Raw genomic sequence first — 21,736 nt, 5'->3', positions numbered from 1 at the left:
GATAATATAAAAAGGGCTTCAAATTGTCTGGGTTTACAGACATGACATGTCATTACATAGCCAGACAACAAAGGTTAATCAAATGTGATGGGTGATATTGCCGCAAGACATGGATCCTACAATTCAACGGTTTTGACACAGTCCACAAAAATAGCAACTGCATTAGCAGTTCCCAAAATTGGGGGGGGGGGGGGGAAGGAATCATCATGAAAATGAAGCAGAGGAGCATATATTCTGAGACTGAATTTCAGGCAAAAAGCCAAGGCTGGCAAAGCATTGCAGATGTTTGCGCTTTGTGTAAATCTCTTGCTGACAGTCTGCTGTTGCTGGAAATCAAAATAAATGAGGGTTTAGTGATTCAGAGTAACAACCCAGTCCTACTCTCCACTTTAGCTGCCATGGTGGAACTGCTAAAAAAGTATCCTAGGGAAAGACAGACACTCAAGGCAGAGCCACATAGTCTGGACCAGCATTCCTTAAAATAGGACCCAGTTCTCTTACTGCAAGAGATTCACTTGCACAGATCTCTGCTGGTGCTGGAGAACTGGGACGCTGGCAGAACTGAGAATCAAGCGCCTGAACCTGTACAACAGAGCACAATAGCCAAATGCAAGTAATGCAGACAAAACATTATCTGCAAAAGAGATGCCATCTCCATCCCCTCCTCTGAAAACAACCGTTTTAACATACTGTAACCAACTGTGGTGAGATAGACCGAATGAAGCTTACATGGTTGCCTGCTTCATTTTCTGTAGCAGCTTCTAAATTGGTAAATTCATTATCATACTTAGGATGTGGTAGAGCAGGGCTGCCCAAACCCCGGCCCGGGGGCCACTTGCAGCCCTCGAGGCCTCTCAATGCGGCCCTCAGGGAGCCCCCAGTCTCCAATGAGCCTCTGGCCCTCCGGAGATTTGTTGAAGGCCGCACTGGCCCAATGCAACTTCTCTCAGCATGAGGGCAACTATTTGACCTCTCATGTGAGCTGTGGGATGAGAGCTCCCTCCACTGCTTGCTCTTTCACATCTGTGATACAGCAGTGGCAGCAAAGGAAAGGCCAGCCTTGCTTTGTGCAAGGCCTTTTATAGGCATTGAGCTATTGCAAGACCTTCATTCATTCATATAAGTTCATCGTTAATATATTCATTTATGTAAACTTATGTAAATTTATTCAAATTTTCAATGTAAATTAATTCTTTTTTTCCCCCGGCCCCTGACACAGTGTCAGAGAGCTGATGTGGTCCTCCTGCCAAAAACTTTGGACACCCCTGTGGTAGAGCACTGTGGTCTTCTGATAGAGGGTTACAACATGCACCAAAACTAAAGGTGGGGTTGTTTTTGTTTGATTTAAAGGCTTTGTTTTCTTTTGATTTTTTAAGGCAAGGATAAAGGCAGAATGAAGAGAGGACAAGACAGGCAAATGTGGTTAAAAAACTTAGGGCGCAATGCTAACCAACTTTCAAGCACTGGCATAGCTGTGCCAGTGGGGTGTGTGCTGCATCCTGCAGTTGGGGGGCAGTCATGGAGGCCTCCTCAAGGTAAGGCAATGTTCATTCCCTTACCTCAGAGTTGCGTTGCCCTTATGTCAGTGCTGGAAAATTGGTTAGGATTACGGCCTAACAGCCTAATCCTATGGGCCGTTTACAAAAGTGGATCTATCAATATACTGTTGTAAATTGCCCTGTGATGGTGCAAACATCATGCCACCATCACAAATGATAGAGCAACTGGCAGAAATAGCCTATAGGCTCCATCGACGTGCCAGACTCATCTGGATGCTCCAACAGCACAGGGAAGGTGGCAGAGGGGATGGTTCGTGGGCAGTTCAGCAGAGGTTCATGATGGGGAGGGCAGAGGAAGAAAGAGGGCAGGAGGGGATAGCACATGCTGGATATTATTCCCGATTTTCCAATCCACACTGCCCCCTTCAGCCTGTGACTAAAGGTTGAAGATTACTACAAGATTTCCAGCAAAACAAACAAAATCTTCTACAAGAAAGAAAAGACAAAATCTCTGGCGAACAGGAAATGTGCAAGTGAGTGAAGGAAAAACTATTTATAAACCACAGCGAAGACAGGCAGAAGACCACATTTTATATTAAACACAACTTACACAGGTCTGAATTCCTGAAGTAATCTGAAATCTGTAACCTTTTCCAAGGCTACAACATTCTATGAAGTTTGGAACTTGGACGAGGAGTTCTCTGTTGTGACTATCAACAGCAGCGATAGATTGGCTGATTCTTCACATCCCTGAAAACATCTGAGCTAGCATTTGATGGATATGATTAGATGGGAATTAACCATCCTGCACTCTTAAAGTAGGTTACAGAAACAAGCAAGCCTCAGAGGCCCAGATCCAAAATGAAATTTCAAGTGAAAACTCCAGGTTTGTTATTCCTTTAGTCAACAAATCTATCCTTCAAACTGTCACTGTTAACTGCATAACAAGATCCTAAATCTCCTTATTAAATTGCAAGCTGCTGTAAGTGATTGAATTATTTTCAGTTTCTAGATACTCCACTCTATTTTCCCTGTTGGGTTCTATCTAAAAATGTCCAACAACTGTATTGAGTTCATGACAGTGCCAAAAACGCACTTAAATAAGCTTTAAGAAACTGAAGACAACTCCAAGTCACCTATCTCCATCCCCCACCACCTCAATTTTTAAACCAATTTTCTTGTATAGGTCCTCTTCTTCTTTCTAGAGAAAATATAAAAAATCTTGTCAAGGCATGATCTACCATGAAGGCAGAGTAAATGGATACAATTTAAAGATCAGTTGAGAGAGCTGATCGTTAGTGATTTTGTTTATGATTATATTTTACCAACTTGGGGAGGGGGTGTTATTTAGATTTTCTGTCTTGGTACACAACATTTTAGAGCCCATCTCTGAACTTGCATCTCAAGGAAGCTCTTGAAATTCATCCCAAGGGAATCCTCTGAACAGTTCCTTATGCTTTATCATCACATAGTAAAATCCATCTCAAGATATCTGTTGATGTCTCATTAGAAACTGTGTGCCAATTTTTAGGTATCCTATGATTTTCCTTCACATCACAGCCCGGAAATCAGTCTACATAACCTGTCTTTTTAATCAATTTATATGAAAATACACAACTTACTATTCTATAAGTGAGCCTGACAACGTATCTTAAAACATAAGATTTGCATTAATAAAATGTGATGCTGGAGATGCCTACACTTACTGGCATTTGAGAGCTGCTTGACAAATGCAGGAAATATGCGATTTGTCCATCTGTCCAGCAAGTACAGAAGTATTTCTCTTCAGAAAATGAAATTAATAATAATATCCACTTATTTGAAGCCATAAATATTGATATGATCGTTTTGGGGGCAACCCCAGCCCATACTATCTACTCCAAATACAGCAGGTTTCTGCTGGAATTGAACCCACAATTCCAGAGATAAACCTAGACTGCTGGACTCATAGAAAATAACTCTAAACCTTTTTAAATGTATCTAAGCTACGAAACAGAGATATCTTTAAAAAGGATTAGAGTTATTTTCTATGAATTTGTCTATCAATTGCTCTTAGCCATGGTAGCTATGGCATTTGCTGATTTAGAAACTGCGAGGGGAGTAGGCGGGGAGAGCTACTGCCTTCATGCCCTGTTTGTGGATTTCCTGGGGGCACATGAAGCAGGTGGGAAGCAGGATGCTAGACTAGATGGAAGTTTGGTCTAATCTAAAATTCACCTTTCCCATGAAGCCTTTGACACAACACTATAGCCGTCTTTCCACAAGTTTAAATGTGTTTTCCCTATTTAACTCCCTTCCTTCCTTTTTCTTCTGTCAAGTGTCTAGAATGTACGTGAACTGGAGCTTTTCTCTCTGTGGAAAGTGCTGTACACACTTATAGTGCCAGATGAGTACTAAATTATCCAGGAAGGCTTTTCTTATGTTTCAATATTGTCAATCACTTGGAGACATATTTCAAATTCTCACAGACAATGGGATGAACACTTCTCCTGTTCTAGTTTCTGTTTATGGTTCTCTCCAGAAACACAGGAAAATATACACAAAGTTATACACAAAATATACACAAATATACACAAACTCTGCAGTAGTTAACGACATGAGCTGTGGCAAGAGGAGGTTTCTAGTCCAAATCTCAACTCAGTTGTGAACAAACGGGACAGAGGGGTGGTCACTAGCTGTATTTCCCCATATACAAAATGGAATGATACCACAGGGCTGCTGAAGTACACATCAGTTCATCACAACATATTTGCATTTTCAATTTTCTACATACAATCCAAGTGTGATCAACTGAACTCACATAAGTAAAATTTTACAGGATCAAGTCCAAAGTGAGTAAATTTAGACATCATTTTGTACTATTCATAGGATACAATACAAACTGTAAGACCCAGAGACTGCTTCAAATCAACATTTTTTTCCAGTTACATACAAGGTTTTGCTGTTGGGACGTCAACATCTTCTGAAATCACCAAACCAATTGTCTCCATTAGTTAACTGCTACTAGGTCTTAGTTCTAGAATGGATTCCCAGAATTCAAGCAAGTTAATCAGGGCAGAGCAGCAGACTTATCACAGTGTTGTCTCTGCGCAAGGAAGTTACTCAACAGTAGAAGAAACAGTGGATGTGTTCAGGTAAGCTACACTACTAAAATTAACTTACTTTTCAAAATGTCATTCTATCCTCAGAATTTGCTATAACAATCACTTAGAAAAATTAAGGCAACAGGAGCTGGGCTGAATGCCTGACATTGCTTGTTCTTAGGGGCATGAATCAATTGGGCATGGTCATTTTATTAGCATACAGCACCAGGATTTTATCATCTTCATGCAAAACTGCAATGTGTAAGGTAATGCAGATTACCTGTTCCAATGTAGTAGGGGGAGGAGGGACACATTAAATTTTTTTACATGAGAAAAAATTTTCTTTTTTAAAATTGGTGCTTCAGTAGTGCCTTGGCACTGCTGGGGATACCCCCATTTCAGGGAGGTTCCTGAAACGGTGGACCCAAACAAAAGTAAAGAGTCGTCTTGCTGTTTTATCACACTTATTTCTAAATTAATGCTAGATTAGCAATTAAGTGCTGCATGGAGAAAATTTTGGTGTCTCAACTGGAAAAGTGTCACAGAACCACCCATGTTAGAAAAGAACTGTAATTTTGAGGTATTGTGTCTGAATTCCATCGAACAAAGGTAGCAACTGAGCACTATGTTGGCAAAATTCTATTCTCATTTAAAGAGGCAGTCCTAAATATTGTCAGCTTCACATGCTACAGAGTAGTGAACCCGCTGTGCCTTTAAGATGAAACCCTGTGACGTAGGAGGCAGCTGCACAGTTGCATCTCACGTTTCCCACACACAGTGGCAGACTTACCCCTCACTGCTTCTAGAGCAAGTTCTGCAATGCTGCCCCCCCCACCTTCAAAGAGCAACAGTCTCATGCAACTAGACTGGGGAAGCCTTCTGAGGCTTCCCATGATCTTAAACTGTACTTCTGGAAAACCAGAAGTTCAGCTGCCAACTGCATCCGGAGCCTCAGTAAGGCTTCCCGTGTAGTTTTAGAGTCACACGGGCTCAGCGCCCGGAGCATTTGCTCTGTTTGCCCAGCACTAAGTCCACTTGCTACCCACACAAATGTGTAACAGGCAGACTGTGTAGCAGACTGAAGTTGGTACTATGGAGTGTGTCTCAGTGGCCTCTAAGTGGGGACTAAGAGCCCAATCCTATCCAACTTTCCAGTGCCGGTGCAGCTGCAATGCAGCCCAGAGGAATGGGAACAAACATTCCCTTACCTTGGGGGTACCTCCATGACTGCTCCCCTACTAAGGGATGATGCGCATGCCCTGTAGGCACTGTTGCAGCAGCGCTGGAAAACTGGAGAAGATTTGGCCCTAAAACATTTATCATCAACTCTGGCACTTTGATCTCTCTCCCCTACTGTCATGAGGAGTAGGGTTCTGGCTTGCTTTAGTATAGCAAGTCTGACCAATACATTGCACTGACACAACACTCACAGGTACAGGCACTGTTGCTTGAAGGTTGGAGAAGGTACATGATGAAGAATGTAGGGAAGTTGTGGGGAAAGGGGCACTGCTCATTTCCCTCAGGAACTGTCCAAAAGGCTGCTTAAGTAGCTCTGAGCTCCTAACATCAGAGTACTTTTGCTCCAGTTAGAAGCAATAGGAATGGGCATCCTTGCATTTTCCAGCAGATGAGACAGAGCTGTTCAGTTGCTCTTACTTTGTACAAGGCCACAATAACTATTGTTGTAACTGTTGTGCTCAGGGATAGAGAAGCATGTTGCAAGTCACCAGCTTCCACCTGAAGACCACTTTAATTTCATAAAGGAGAAAAAGTTTTCAACCGGAGGCCCACTGATAATTATCTTTCCTTCTTAGCACAAGCAGAGGAACAAGATACAAGCAGCACAAGCCTGTGTGTGTCTACTCAGTCCCAATGGGGCTTACATCCAGGTAAGTATGTTTAGGATGGCAGTCTTTACAGTCTAATCCAACTTAACTCCACACACAGCAACACAGCAGCATCAGCAAGGCACCAGCTGAATCCTGTGGGGGGGGGGGTTTGGCACCTGGAGGACTCCTCAGGATAAAGGAAGATTTGTTTCCTTACCCCAGGGTAAGACCACACCACCCTCTTGCATGTATTTGGACCTGTGCCAGTTATAGAGCTGGCACAAGTCAGAGGACGGGTCAGGAAATTGAGGCTAAGAAGGGGGTTAGGGTATCCGCATGCAGTGGGGCAGCCAATCCTGCCTCCTTCATGATCCTGATCCACCTAGTTCCTTGCCCCATCTCCTTTCCAGTCTTGATCTATCCTTTCCCAGTCTCTCTTGAATGCCCATGTGAACTTACTGGTGGGTGCCCCCAGTCCACTGGCACGTGAAGCCAGCTGTTTGCCACTTGTAGCAATAGCAAGGCCACGCCAAACAGCTTATCACCTTTTGTGACAGTGTCCTGGTGGCACAAGGCCCAGTTAGGATTGGACTGCTAATGTGCCATTCCATCCCATTCCTTGGCTGATGCATTTTCACTTTGAATGCACTGAACTGGTTAGCATAATGTCAACCCACAATCACTGAATATTGCATGTACAAACATTCTTAGAAGGCCACTCACAGACTGTTTACTTACACTGATGCAGCTAATAGCCTCATTAGTGCCTTAAAAATTACAGAAAAAAAATATAGCAGTTGAAGTGCACTTACTTTGGCAGCAGTATCTTTAATGGACATATTGAGTGACTGCTCTTTTTCTTGAAGCCTAAAAGAATTAAATTGATATTAAAACCTTGCCATGATCAGATCATCAACGTCTGTTAATACCACAGCCAAAACACACCACTGTTAAGATAAAACTCAAGCATTTAAAATAAATCTGTTTTATCTCTTACATCAGACAGCCCATTATTAATTTTAATATTCAGGATGTAATCAAAGTTAAGCATTTCAAAAAAAAAACACACACATTTGAAAAAGAGAGTTCACCATGTATTGAGATTTTTTTCCCCACCCACTGAACTTAATAAGACTTGCTCAAGATTGGCTGCATTGTGTCTACAGCATTTCATCTTTCCAAGTAATATATTGTTTTATTCATTTAATTGGATCTTTTCCTTTCAGAAGCTCTGAATTGAGGCAGGCTAGATATTAAAACAAGCAGACCTATCTTTTGGTTATTTTTGGAAAGCATTTATTTTCCCAAAATAATACTTCCAGTTAAACTCTGTTAAGAAACACTGATGACCCCTGATTGGTCAAAGCAAGGAAATTAAAATGGATCAACTGTCTTGGAGATTGCAGTATAAACAGATTATGAGTAAAAGGAGACCTCCATATGCAGTGGCGTGGCTAGGGGAGTCTGGACCACACTGGGTGATGCACATGGGGGTGCGTCACCCCCTATGACGCACATGGGGGGTGATTTTAGTGACCAAAATCACTAAAATTGTGGTTTGTAGAGATAATACCATTATGTTATATATATACCATCTGATGCATAATTTACTGCATAATGCAATGAAAAAACTGGAGTGAAATATCTCAATTCTATCAAAATATTTTATATTCTATCAAAAATTATGAACATAAAACCAGAAAACAAAAACACAACTGTCTTATGTAACAAAAAAGTACATTTCCTTAATTCAAAATGGACCAATGAGACTAATTGTTTGAAGAGCCAAGGTGATATTATGGCACAGCATGGAACCAATAAGGTGTTAGTAAGTTGACACCTTCACGGGGGTGATACCACTATTGACCAAAATAGCTAAAATCACTGTTTGTTGGAATAATGCCATCATTTTATATAACAATCGATGCATAGTTTCATGCAGAATGCAATGAAACAAACTGCATTGATATATCTGTGTTCTACCTAAAAGTATAGCCCAAAAACCAGTGGGGGCGGGGCGATAGTACATCACCACGCCCACCGCTTGGGTCATTGCCCCGCCCACTGCATGGGAGGAGGTCCATCATGGGATTGACACGCTGTCCACCCATACCGGGTGACGAAAACCCCAGTGACACCACTGTCCACATGGAAATGCTTTTGGGTGACCTGTATTGAAGCCTGCAACATTTCTAGACTGAAAATCTTGAAGAGCAGAAAGCATGTGAATTGAATTTTGCATGCATTCATTCATTATTATATTACTATCTGATCACATCCTCTTAAGTCCCACTGAGTTTGATAGACTGTATTCCAGGGAGACAACAATGGTGGAGATCTGGGCCTGGTTAATAACTGGCAGGGAGACCACCTGAAAACCTCTTATATGTTACTCCAAGATCTTCCAAGGAAAAACAGCATTCAAACACAACAGCATGAAGAAACCCCAGATAACTCACCGTGGTGGGGCAGAGTTACAAAGGAGATGCTGCGTTCCAGCATTTCTCTCTGCAGAGTGCGAGGCCACTCAACACCAGTTCCCACAGATTAGACCGGATTGCTGCAATAAGAACTCTAACCCTTGCACATAATGATGAAGAGAATTGTTGGCAAGCAGGAGGAGGAAAACACGTGTGGGAAGCTGGATTTTCCTTGCCAAGACACAAACTAGTTTGACCAAACCTTTCCACAAATGGCATACTGAAAACCATGACCTTCAAAAATAGACCTAATCTAACTCCTTAAAAGAAGAAAGCACAGGACCCCAGGGGATTCTATCTGCTGAAGCTAACATCAGTGGAAAATATATAGCAAAATTCTATTAAAAGTTTGAAATGGAGTGATTTCCTTGCCCTTCAGCAAAGTCTGCACAATATGAATCAATCAGGGAATCAATAACTCCTTGGCACAGTTTCCCATCTCTGAATTTTTCAGTGTGCTATTTTGTTTGTCTTTTAACAAGCAAGTGCACAGCTTTGTAGTCAAAGTTAAGCTAAAGTTTAAAATGTAAGTACCATGGTGTGCATTTTTGTATATCACAGATTATACCAAAAGGATGCGTCTTGTACCAATTTTATAATGTGAACTTCTGAAGTGTGTAATATTTAAAAAATAGCAAAAAATGAGGTTAACTTATTTTGGATTCCTTCCAGGTCTTTGCACTCACTCTATAAATCCTTTTACCTCGTAAAAGTTACTCCTTACTCTAAATGGCACCGCATAATTGTTAACCCAGAAACAGCTCCATATGAGACCTAAGCATTCAAAGTATGATCAGTCACCATTTGGTCTGAAAATGCCAGGACACACTCTAACCACAAGGAGGTGACATTTGCATGGTTTTTTAGTTCTCATTCCTTTTAACTGTGGTTATTGACAAACCTGAAAGTAAAGACACTCAAAACTCAAGATGCCTTGAGTTGTACACATTTGGGGAGATCCTTCCACCAGCCTTCCACCAGATCTGCACTAAAAAGTCACAGAAGGCCTTCTAACCTAGCTGGCTGCTCCATAACAACAGCTTGTCATTTCCCCACATCAGGGCCCATGAGAGAGGGTTAAAGGGGATAATTTGTACCTGGGCCTAGGATCAAAAAGGAGGCCAAGAGGCCAAATGAGGGGTTCCAGAAATTTCCTGGGATCTTACATTATCTTATCTCACCTGGACCCATTGCCTGAGCGCAGTGGCATAGCTAGCGAGGAGAGGGGGGCAGACCAAAATCGTAAAATTGCGGTGGTTAGGAATAACCCCATCATGCTATATACCGTTGGATGCGGAATTTCCAGGGGAAATGAAAAAAGACAACTGTGGGACTCGGAATGGCTGATTCGGAAGAAAAAATGCTACTTGCTGTTTTTTGTGGAAATACAACTTCCAGTTTCCCTGGGCATAAAAACTTCCAGTTTCCCTTATAAGGCATAAAAACAACACTTTGGGGGGCCATTTTTGGGGGCCAAATTGGCCATTCTGAGCCCTGTAGAGGCTGCAGAAGGACACGCGCAACCTCTGTGGGGCTCAGAAAGCCTCCGGAGGTGACGGGAGCGCAGGGGAGGCTACAGAGGCTTTAAACAGGTGACACGGTTTAACAATAGTATCACTTAACAGTGGGGATTGGGGAACGCATCTCCATCATTAAGTGATGCTCACCTATAATAAATTAGTGGCAAAATTATAAACAAACGTTTTGAAAGAAGATTTCGAAGTGTCATATGATGATACCTTTTAATAGACTCTGGGAAATCCAGAGTGCATGGGATTTGCTGTGATGCCTCTGACGTCTCAGCCAGTGCCTTGCCTATTGTTTGCAGTTCTTCAAGCGATATCCAGCTGAGAAGGGTAGACAACTCACAATCCTGCACATGAAGGAACTGATCTTGCTCTTCAATTTCTCTCCTTAACTGTTGGTCTTTAGCTTCCAGAACAACCAGCCTTGCTCTCAAAATTTCAATTTCTTTCTGCATGAAGTGAATGCACAATTTATTGCATGTCCTGCTTACAAAAAATGCATGTACAATAATGAAGGATACAAAATGGCCCAAATCCAGAGAATCTTAAGCCTCCTCTTCACACGCAGAGATACCCAAGCCATATGAGAACACTTTCCCTGTGGTTCTATCCCAGAGGAATATAAAGATCTGTGTAAACCATGGGTGAGCTCTATCATGTAAGTCTTTCCCACCATTCCACCTCACCCATGTGGTTGCAGTACGCACAAACACACCACAGACATAAGGCAAAGTAGCACTATGGGGAAATGGCTCCTGCATAACTCAATATGCACATGGAAAGGAACAGAGTGACACCTTTTCCAAAGGAATTCAAAAAGGTGGATTCAGATTATGAAAGTTCATCAAGTTAGGGCCCAGTCCTATCTAACTTTCCAGAGCCCATGCAGCCGTGCCAATAGATTATGCACTGCATTCTGTGGGTGGGCAGTCATAGATGCCTCCTCAAGGTAAAGGAATATTTGCTCCCTTACTTTGCAGCTGCATGGGCACTGGAAAGTTGGATAGGACTGATACACACTTTCCTATACACACTTTCCTGGAAGCAGGCATAATTGAACACAATGAAACTTACTTCTGCATAGACATGCATAGGATTATGCTCTTAGTTACTTGAGAAGTCTTAGCATAACTACCTTACTCTGAACTAGAGCCAATTTATACAGGTATAACCTAAATACCAGAATCCATGGATTTTTCACCTGCCATTTTATCTCAACACAATGAGAAGAGCCCTTTAATTTAAAGGAAAAATGTCCCTTTTTTACTGAGCCTCGCTTACCATTGTAATGCAGGGCAGCAGCAGCAGGCAGACAATCTCTCACTCCAGGCACTTAGAACAGCATAGTTTCAGTTCACTCCAAGGTAAGTGACCCTTCCCTTCCCCCTGGAGCACACGAATGAATGATTATCCAACTTGTAGATAAGAGTGAAGTCTTTCTAAGTGTCTGGAGAGAGACTGATTAACAGATGGCTTGATTGTCTGCCTGCTGCTGCTCTCTTGCATTACAATGGTAAGCGAGGCTATTTTTAAATGGCTGAGGAAAGGGACATTATTTTTTAAATGGATTTCATTTAATACAGTTTTTGTTATCCACAGAGGTTCTAAGAACGGAACCTTTGCGGGTGCCAAGACTCAACCTGTATAAACTAACTTTTTTATTTTTATAAATACTTATTTTAAATAGTTTTTTTTAATCAAGGGTTTGAGTGATGATTGAGTGTGTTTTGGATGTGCTGGTGGCTGCTTCCTTTGACTGCTACTATTCCACCACCACCCCCTTTTCTTTTTTATACTGATCCTCCAACTGTTTTTTTTAAAACTGCTTTTCTATTTTTGTATTTATTGTTTCTATTTAAGCCTTGCTTTTTTTTGTGAAACTTGTAAACCACCTTCAGCAAAGGAAAGACGGGATATAAATTTCCTAAATAAATAATTAAAACTTCATGAATCAAAGCAGCAATCAGTCACTTCGTGAAGTTCACATTTATGCCAAACTATAGAAGCTCATTAAACATGGCTATTGTAGCCATGACCTTAGAAAGAAGTACTTCTTTTTCTGTACTAAAATAATTAGTCCAACAAATTCAATTTACACTGATGTTGCCCAAAACATATGTTATTCATTGTATAGTTCCTCCTGTCTTAAGCTATAGCAGCAAGAAAACAGAGCAGCTAATGTTTCAACATAAAACACACAGGCATTTGTCAAGGAGATAACAGAGGTCATCAGGACAACATCAGGGCTCTTACTTTGAGCATCAAATCAGTCTTGTAACACAAACAATTTATTCTCTGTACTACCGATTTGGGAATACTGCCAGAAATTCAATAGTCATCAGTTAACAAAGAATCCATCTCCAACTGAAGTGTACTAATTACCATTTGTTGGAATAAGAAACACTCGTAAAGAGAAACTTCAGAACAAAGAAAGTATAGAAAAGTAGAGTTCAACAGAAAAAGATAGAAGGCAGGCAGAAACCCAGAATATTGTATTGGCAACCTTCAGTCTCGAAAGACTATGGTATCGCGCTCTGAAAGGTGGTTCTGGCACAGCGTCTAGTGTGGCTGAAAAGGCCAATCCGGGAGTGACAATCCCTTCCACACCGGGAGCAAGTGCAGTCTGTCCCTGGTCTGTCACCCTGGCTATGGGCCTTCCTTCTTTGCCTCTTTGCCTCAGACTGTTGGCAAAGTGTCTCTTCAAACTGGGAAAGGCCATGCTGCACAGCCTGCCTCCAAGCGGGCCGCTCAGAGGCCAGGGTTTCCCACTTGTTGAGGTCCATCCCTAAGGCCTTCAGATCCCTCTTGCAGATGTCCTTGTATCGCAGCTGTGGTCTACCTGTAGGGCGCTTTCCTTGCACGAGTTCTCCATAGAGGAGATCCTTTGGGATCTGGCCATCATCCATTCTCACGACATGACCAAGCCAACGCAGGCGTCTCTGTTTCAGCATTGAATACATGCTAGGGATTCCAGCACGTTCCAGGACTGTGTTGTTTGGAACTTTGTCCTGCCAGGTGATGCCGAGGATGCGTCGGAGGCAGCGCATGTGGAAAGCGCTCAGTTTCCTCTCCTGTTGTGAGCGAAGAGTCCATGACTCGCTGCAGTACAGAAGTGTACTCAGGACGCAAGCTCTGTAGACCTGGATCTTGGTATGTTCCGTCAGCTTCTTGTTGGACCAGACTCTCTTTGTGAGTCTGGAAAACGTGGTAGCTGCTTTACCGATGCGCTTGTTTAGCTCGGTATCGAGAGAATGAGTGTCGGAGATCGTTGAGCCAAGGTACACAAAGTCATGGACAACCTCCAGTTCATGCTCAGAGATTGTAATGCAGGGAGGTGAGTCCACATCCTGAACCATGACCTGTGTTTTCTTCAGGCTGATTGTCAGTCCAAAATCTTGGCAGGCCTTGCTAAAACGATCCATGAGCTGCTGGAGATCTTTGGCAGAGTGGGTAGTGACAGCTGCATCGTCGGCAAAGAGGAAGTCACGCAGACATTTCAGCTGGACTTTGGATTTTGCTTTCAGTCTGGAGAGGTTGAAGAGCTTTCCGTCTGATCTGGTCCGGAGATAGATGCCTTCTGTTGCAGTTCCAAAGGCCTGCTTCAGCAGGACAGCGAAGAAAATCCCAAACAAGGTTGGTGCAAGAACACAGCCCTGCTTCACTCCGCTTCGGATGTCAAAAGGGTCTGATGTGGAGCCATCGAAGACAACAGTGCCCTTCATGTCCTTGTGGAAAGATCTGATGATGCTGAGGAGCCTGGGTGGACATCCAATCTTGGGGAGAATCTTGAAGAGGCCGTCTCTGCTGACCAGGTCGAAAGCCTTTGTGAGATCTATGAAGGCTATAAAGAGTGGCTGTCGTTGTTCCCTGCATTTCTCCTGCAGTTGTCTAAGGGAGAATACCATATCAGTGGTGGACCTGTTGGCTCGGAATCCACACTGCGATTCTGGATAGACGCTCTCTGCAAGTACCTGGAGCCTCTTTAGTACAACTCGGGCAAACAGCTTTCCTACAGCGCTAAGGAGAGAGATGCCGCGGTAGTTGTTGCAGTCACCCCTGTCACCTTTGTTCTTGTACAGCGTGATGATGTTTGCATCCCTCATGTCTTGAGGTACTCCACCTTCTCTCCAGCAGAGACAGAGGATTTCATGCAGCTCAGTGACGATGATCTCTTTGCAGCATTTTAGGACTTCAGCAGGGATGCTGTCTTTTCCAGGTGCCTTGCCAAAGGCAAGGGAGTCCAGGGCCACGTGAAGTTCTTCTAGGGTTGGTTCACTGTCAAGCTCTTCCAGCACAGGCAGGCACTCAATGTTGTTCAGTGCTTCTTCGGTGACTACATTTTCTCTGGAATATAGCTCAGAGTAGTGCTGCACCCAGCGTTCCATCTGCTGCGCCCGATCCTGGATGACCTCGCCTGTGGCAGACTTCAGAGGGGCAATTTTCCTCTGTGTTGGACCTAGGGCCTGCTTGATACCGTCATACATCCCCTTGATGTTGCCAGTGTCAGCTGCTATCTGTATCTCGGAACAGAGCTGGAGCCAGTAGTCGTTAGCACATCTCCTGGCAGTCTGTTGGACTTTGCTGCGAGCAGTTCGGAGGACCTGCAGGTTGCGCTCACTGGGACAGGCCTTGTATGCTGCTTGAGCTCTCCTCTTTTCCTCAATGACTGGTGTCAACTCCTCAGAGTGGGCTTCAAACAAGTCTGCCGCCTTGTTGGTCTTTTTGCCGAATATGGACAAGGCGGTGTTGTAAACGGTATTCTTGAAATGTTCCCATCTGTTGGATGCGTTTGCGTCGGCCGGGCCTGGAAGAGATTCCTCAAGCGCTTGTGCAAATTCCTCCACTTTTCTCTGATCCCGGGTCTTGCTGGTATCAATGCGAGGTCTTCCTTCCTTTTTCGTGTGATACAGTCGCTTTGTTTGCAGTTTCACTCTGCTGCTGCAGTTTCACCCTGCTGCACACCAGGGAGTGGTCAGTGTCGCAGGCAGCACCATGATAACTGCGTGTGATCTTGATGCTGGGAAGGCTGGAGCGTCTGGTGAGGATCAGGTCGAGCTGGTGCCAGTGCTTTGATCTTGGATGTCTCCAAGAGACTCTATGTTGGGGCTTTGTGTTGAAGAACGTGTTGCTGACACAGAGACAGTGATGACAGCAAAACTCTAGCAGGCGTTGGCCATTTTCGTTCATCCTCCCAGTGCCAAACTGACCTAAGCAAGTGGGCCATGAACTGTTATCAGCACCAACTCTAGCATTGAAATCGCCGAGGATGAACAATGGCTCTTTTACAGGGATTTTCTTGACAGTGGTGGCCAGGTCATCATAGAATTTGTCTTTGGCTTCTGCTGGAGACGACAGAGTCGGTGCATAAGCACTGATGAGAGTGATAGGTCCTGCTGATGACTGGAGCTGCAGGGACAAAATTCTTTCACTTCCCACAGTAGGTGGGATGATGGATTTCAGCAGGGTATTTCTGACCGCAAAGCCAACGCCATGTTCCCTGGTTTCGTTTGGTGGTTTTCCCTGCCAGAAAAATGAGAAATTTCTCTCCTTGACAGATCCGGAATCTGGCAGCCTAGTCTCTTGAAGGGCGACGATGTCCATCTGCAGTCTGCTCAGCTCCATGTCGATGACAGCTGTTTTGCGTGCGTCGTCTATTTCTTGCAGGTCATCAGAGAAGCCAGGTGTCATTGTCCTAACGTTCCAGGTGCCCAGCTTTAGGGCAGTAGTTTTCTGTTTTCTGTTGCATGGTGCAGAGTTGTCGATCCGCTTGTCGGTTTTCACCCTAAACCCCACGCACCACATGAGGTTAACGGACCGTGGCGAGGCAACACCTTACTGGCTGGGGACTGCCCAGCTTAAGGCGGGCGGTAGCTGCCCAATGAGATGCAATGATCTCTCCCACCGTCGGAAGCAGCCCCTGGCGTCATGCTCTACGCCAATCGAGCAAAGACTTATAACCGGTAAACTGCTGCTTCCCGTGTTGTGCCGACGCCGTATGGCGAAGTTGGAGTGTCCTCTCCAGTGCGCGAAGCCTGGGTAAAGAAGGTATGGAGGATAGGCTGTTACCCATGCAGCAAATCCCCCCTCTCTACGTCGCTGGAATGGTCCAATGGAAAGGCAGAAGCCAATACGGTTGGTTCCAGCGGCGTCGCAGGAGTTGCCAGAACGTGACTGTGTTCAGCCATGAACTGCCTAAGGGACTCCGGCTCCTGATTTTGCCTCGAGGTTGACTCCTGAAGCCTTTTCCAGAACTGGATGTAGCCACAAGGCAGTGGAGGTTTGAGGTCAGAGTTTCCTTCTCTTAGATGAGCTGCCTTCCTAGGCTGTGATGATGTGCTTCCTAGGCTTCCAGGCTTCCTAGGCTTCCAGTTGTGATGATACAGCATTCAAAACAATAGTAAGTGGCACATGTAGTGTAGAACCACTACAGCACTTTCTCACACAACATGGAGGACAGAGAAAGCCACACTGAGGCATGGTCCTCATCCTCCCACTCCTTCCTGATTAAGTATCTCCTATGTAGCGTGCTAGTTCCCTTTCTGTGGAATCTGAGTTACCCTGTGTCCCCCACCCCGAAATGAGACAGCTGCTCCAAGCCGCTGGATGAAAGGGGAAGAGAAATCCTCTAACACTAACCAGGCCTAACCCTAGCTAAGGTTTTCTTTAGCAAAGCTGCCACTGCATTCAAGCAAGATCTTAAGGGAAAATTTCAGACAAGAAGGTCTAACTTTTACGACAACAAAAATGTTTGTAGGACTGTGTAGTCAGAAGGCAACAGATCACAGCAATTCATCAGTAGTGACTTCCCTTTTTAATTGTTCGTTTAACTGTTACATTGTAGTTTTACAACCCAAAGCTCCTGTTCCTTTCCTGGAAACAAGATTTGAAACAGAAAAAGTAGCACCTGAATATTGTGTCAAATAGTATTTGATTTACCAGTTATGACCACAGAGATCATTCCTATTCTACCAAAAGGGGATACTTCCTATGCTGACCATAAAGACTGCAGTAGAAACAGTACTACAGTATTGACATTTTAACAATAACCATTGTTCTCAGAATGTCTATGTAACTATTGCATGAACATAAGGTGACAGATCACAAGCTGTTAATAAAATCTGACAAGGAACACACAGGCACTGGAAACTGTCAAAATGTATTCCACCCCCCACCCCCTCCAAAGCCAATTTCTAATTACCAGTTAATTGACTTTGGCTGTAATCCTAACCACACTTTCCTGAGAGTAAGCCCCATTGAACAAAATGGAACTTACATCTAAGTAGACCTGGTTAGGCTTGTGCCCTCTCTTTATTACACTTTTGAGCACCATCAATATATAGTACTTGATATTTTCTTTCTTTCTTAATTTCATTTATATTCCACCCTTCCTCCAAGGAGCTTAAGGTAGTTTATACAACTCAACTCAACTCAACTCCTCTCCTCTCCTCTCTTCTCCTCTCCTCTCCTCTCCCCCTGGCTTCACTGTGTTCTCGCAACAACTCTGTGATGTAGCTTATTTATGTGATGTAGTCTAACACCTGTTGTAACCCTAGCCGCACTGACTCTTAGAATCAGAAAGTTAGGAAAGTAAACATTTACTCATGAGTTACTGACTCTTTTAACACTTTCCTACCTTTCAACAGCTCCTGTGTTTCTGTTATTTTTAAACAGCAAGTTCGACTAAAGCCAAGAGCCACTTAACTACACTATCCATCATTTAGCTCTGCATGAATCTCAACAGTGCCCCACGCAACCTGGTAAACTGAATTCTTCTTAACCTGTATCCATTGCTTTTCTTCAATCAATTGATCTCGTTTTGAAGTGGAAGCCGGTATCTTTTCATGGTAAGGAATACTTAAAAGCTTCTCTTCATTTCTCTGTGTTTCTTCTTTTTTAAACCTTAAAAAAAATTAAATACAATGACATTTGTTACGTTAACAAACTTGCAGTCACTTCCTAAACATTTTGCAGAACTAGAAAATTCAGAAACACACACACAATTTGCCAGGCCACAGTGTCCCATTACCTGAAAACAGAGTCAAGCTTGAACATTTGTTTTAAAGTGTTGTGGTAGTTTAGTAGTTTCAGGTTGGGAAATGTTTTGAGTGCCTGGCACAGGCCATGAAATAGGAAAGTTAAAATTCTATATTCTGCAGGGCTATATTCCATCACAGAAAGGCTGCCAAGCCACACCTAGTTGCTTATTACAGGCCAAGGTCAATGGAACCCATATGTGAGTAATTGTTGTCAGGAACTGAGATCTGTTAATTTTTAATTGAGAAAACAGTTGCCAATATATATATTTCCCTCAAGCAAGATCTATAGTTTAATTTAAAACAGGGACAGAGCAGGTGATCACCTTCTCTCTGTGAACAGTGTGGGAACAAGGTTGCATCTTTCCAACCACCAGGCATGAATGTCTCACCAAACATCCATGAAGTCATAAAGTTTGAATAGGCCATACTCTTGTGAAATCCAAACAAAGTTAGGCCTGAACAGCATGAAATATTCCAGACACAGTCCAGGAATCAACCTCATGACTCAAGTTAAAACCACATAGCATCATCCTTCAAGGTAATGCAAGATAACCACAACAAGTGGGCCAGGCAGAAAAATCCTGCCCCCCCCAACTGCATATAGGAAGGACAATGACTTCATTGTAGAAGCCTAGACATAGTTACTTACATTAGAATCAACATGTCCAGTGAGTGATGGACACTTGATGGTGCATTTAGCAAATTCAAATGTTATGGAACATGTTTTCAGACTTTCTCCCAAATTATGCACTAAAAGAAAATCAGTTAGTGGCCAGGATGCGTAGGACATTTTGAGGAAAGTGAACATAGATCACAATCCTTTTCACATCAAATCCCTGCTTCCCTGAATCAATGGCAACAAAAATCCTTCTTACATAATTTTATATAAATTCCACATTACAGCAGATATTGGCAACAATATTGTAAGAACATCTTTGTGAACAAGAGACACCGTATGCTCCCAAAGTACCACAGATCACCAATGTGTACCTTTCCCCCCTCATTAAGGACCGAGCCGTTAACATGCCCGTGCCTAACACAAAGTGATGATAAATCATTACCTCACCACCAGCCAAGCACCCAGAACTCCCCAAAGCTCTTGAGTGATTTCATCTTAGTTTAAAAAATTCAAAACAGGTTTCCAAAGGATATATTAGTTTGACTGATTGACGAGGACTTATGTCCTACTTCCAGATACCTCACCACAGAGTAACTAGGCCTACTCTTGACAAGAAAATCACTCACAAGAAAATGGGGTTTTAAGGTGGACATGCTGCCAGCTCACTAGTGCCTCATGAAATCAGTACTTATTTATAGAAAATATGCAGAAAAGTTCCCAGAAAACACAAAACATAAGCTCATTCCCTTGGGTTATATTGGCAGCTAGTCTCTTTTTTTGCTCATTAGGAATTCAGTTTTCCATGGTTAGCAACTTAAAAAAAAAAAAAAAAAGCCTTTTTGGTTGTGCAAAGCTTATGAATACATTGCTTATACACAGAATACAAATCACTGCCAGAGAATCTCCCTAGATAGAAAATGATGCATCCTTTGCAGATAAGTATTCTTTAATGTCCACTAAAAGACTACTACAGTTGGTTCCAATTACTGTACCAAAGTTTAGTTCTATGCCTACCAAAATCATTTCTGAAAACTAGTAGTTGAGCATGGAAGCACGTTCCGAGATCCAGGTTTCCCAGAATGCAATGCCTGACCTGCTGAGATGGCTTGAGCACAGCTTGGAGAAATCATCCAGACACAAATGTAAAATGAGGTAAAATGAGATAAAATGAGGTAGTTGCTTGCTTTTCTCACTAAAATTATGCATTTGACTAAAGACACGTTGATAGAAGTAGGGGAAGAGGAGAGAACTATCTATGCCCCCCTAAGCTCTTAGGAGTAAGGTGGCATAAAATAAGCAAGTAATAAATCTTTCGCATTTATGCAGTGAACAATGTATTTATGTACTTTAACTTTTTAAGTGAAGTACTCAAAACACATTATCTTACACTGACCTTTTAAGATACAGGTCAGCATCACTATGTCATACATGAAACTGAGATGTAGTTGTTGATTTCAGGAAAATTCAGTGAATTCATGGAAAAGACAATATTTTAACTGGAGCCTTTCTGGTTCACTGAACAGCTGCTCTGCCAGTGACCTACCTTAGTTCTCTGTACTGGTGTTGTGTGGGTTTTTTAAAAGAAAATGCTAGCCAGCCCATAATCGTAGCTCATTAAATTCCATTAGTTTCAACTGAGCGCTAAAATACATCCAATGTTCTCAAATTCTATCACAGTTTTTGGAGAAGCCTAAAAGATTACGCCATCTACCACCAGGATCCAGCAAACTTACCGATGAATATCCCCATACAAGGTCATTTGAACCTGTGTTCTGAATCTGTCCAGAAAGCTGCTAATGAAAGGGTGACGGGAAGGAAGCTGAAATTTTAGCAAATTTCTTTCTTTCACCAGCTCTTCAAGTTTTCTTCTAAATTTATCAGCTAGGAAAACAAGAGGAATAAAAAGTTACCAAATGAAAAAGAGCTAATTGACTCTGAAAGAAAGTTGATGCAGTTAGAAACAAAAAGGACACATCTAGTGGAAGAAAATCTTTTAATTTGAAACTCTTGCTTACTTGGGTGAAATTTGTACCAAGATCTGGGAAACCTGCAGAATATGCTTCTCAACTATTGTATATGCAACCAAAATGAGAGAGCCAGGGTGGTGTAGTGGTTTGGGAGGTGGACTTAGACCTGGAAGATCCAGGTTCAAATCCCCCCTTAGCCACAAAGCTTCCTGGGTGACCTTGGGCCAGCCACTTTCTCTAAGCCTCACCTACTTCACAGGGTTGTTGTGAGGACAAAAGGAGGGGAGGAGCTGTGTACACCGCCCTGAGCTCTTTGGAGAAAGGGCGGTACAAAAAATGTGAAAAATAAATAAATAAAATATGCAGAATTACTAGTAGCCTTCTGGCTCATGATTTATTCCTGATTAGTGGCCATTAGTGCTGAACGGTTTGCCTAGCTCTGCTCTAGACACTTCCTCACAATCCTTAAGTGCCAATATCGGATAACTCTTGTGTGTTTAGACAGATGTTTTTCCTGCAAGCTGTCACCACTAAAAGTTATTAATAGGAGCACTGGGGAAATGCACAACTGTCTGTCTTGCAAGCTATTGTTCACATCAATCCTTAGTTTGAGGCAGTGGTGTTACTAGGGTGGTGTGGGCCACACCAGGTGATATGCACAGGGGGAGTGACACCATTACTGGTAAAACTTTTTAAA

The 21,736-nt window shown here is 42.9% G+C and overlaps 1 protein-coding gene across 1 annotated transcript in view; it reads right to left on the bottom strand.

Annotated features, from left to right (window-relative positions):
- The window catches only part of DISC1 (DISC1 scaffold protein), a 186,403-nt gene that overhangs the window by 109,987 nt on the left and 54,680 nt on the right, over nt 1-21,736 (bottom strand). The window contains exons 4-7 of the mRNA XM_066623035.1: nt 20,806-20,953; nt 18,196-18,316; nt 10,631-10,866; nt 7,224-7,278 (exon numbers count right to left, since the gene is read on the bottom strand). Coding sequence (XP_066479132.1) covers nt 7,224-7,278; nt 10,631-10,866; nt 18,196-18,316; nt 20,806-20,953 — 560 coding nt within the window. The remainder of the gene's footprint in view (nt 1-7,223; nt 7,279-10,630; nt 10,867-18,195; nt 18,317-20,805; nt 20,954-21,736) is intronic.

This window comes from Tiliqua scincoides, chromosome 1, assembly GCF_035046505.1.
Source record: "Tiliqua scincoides isolate rTilSci1 chromosome 1, rTilSci1.hap2, whole genome shotgun sequence".
Taxonomy (NCBI): Eukaryota; Metazoa; Chordata; class Lepidosauria; order Squamata; family Scincidae; genus Tiliqua; species Tiliqua scincoides.
Note: the sequence above shows the minus strand (reverse complement) of the source record. Positions and strands in the feature narration are given on the sequence as shown.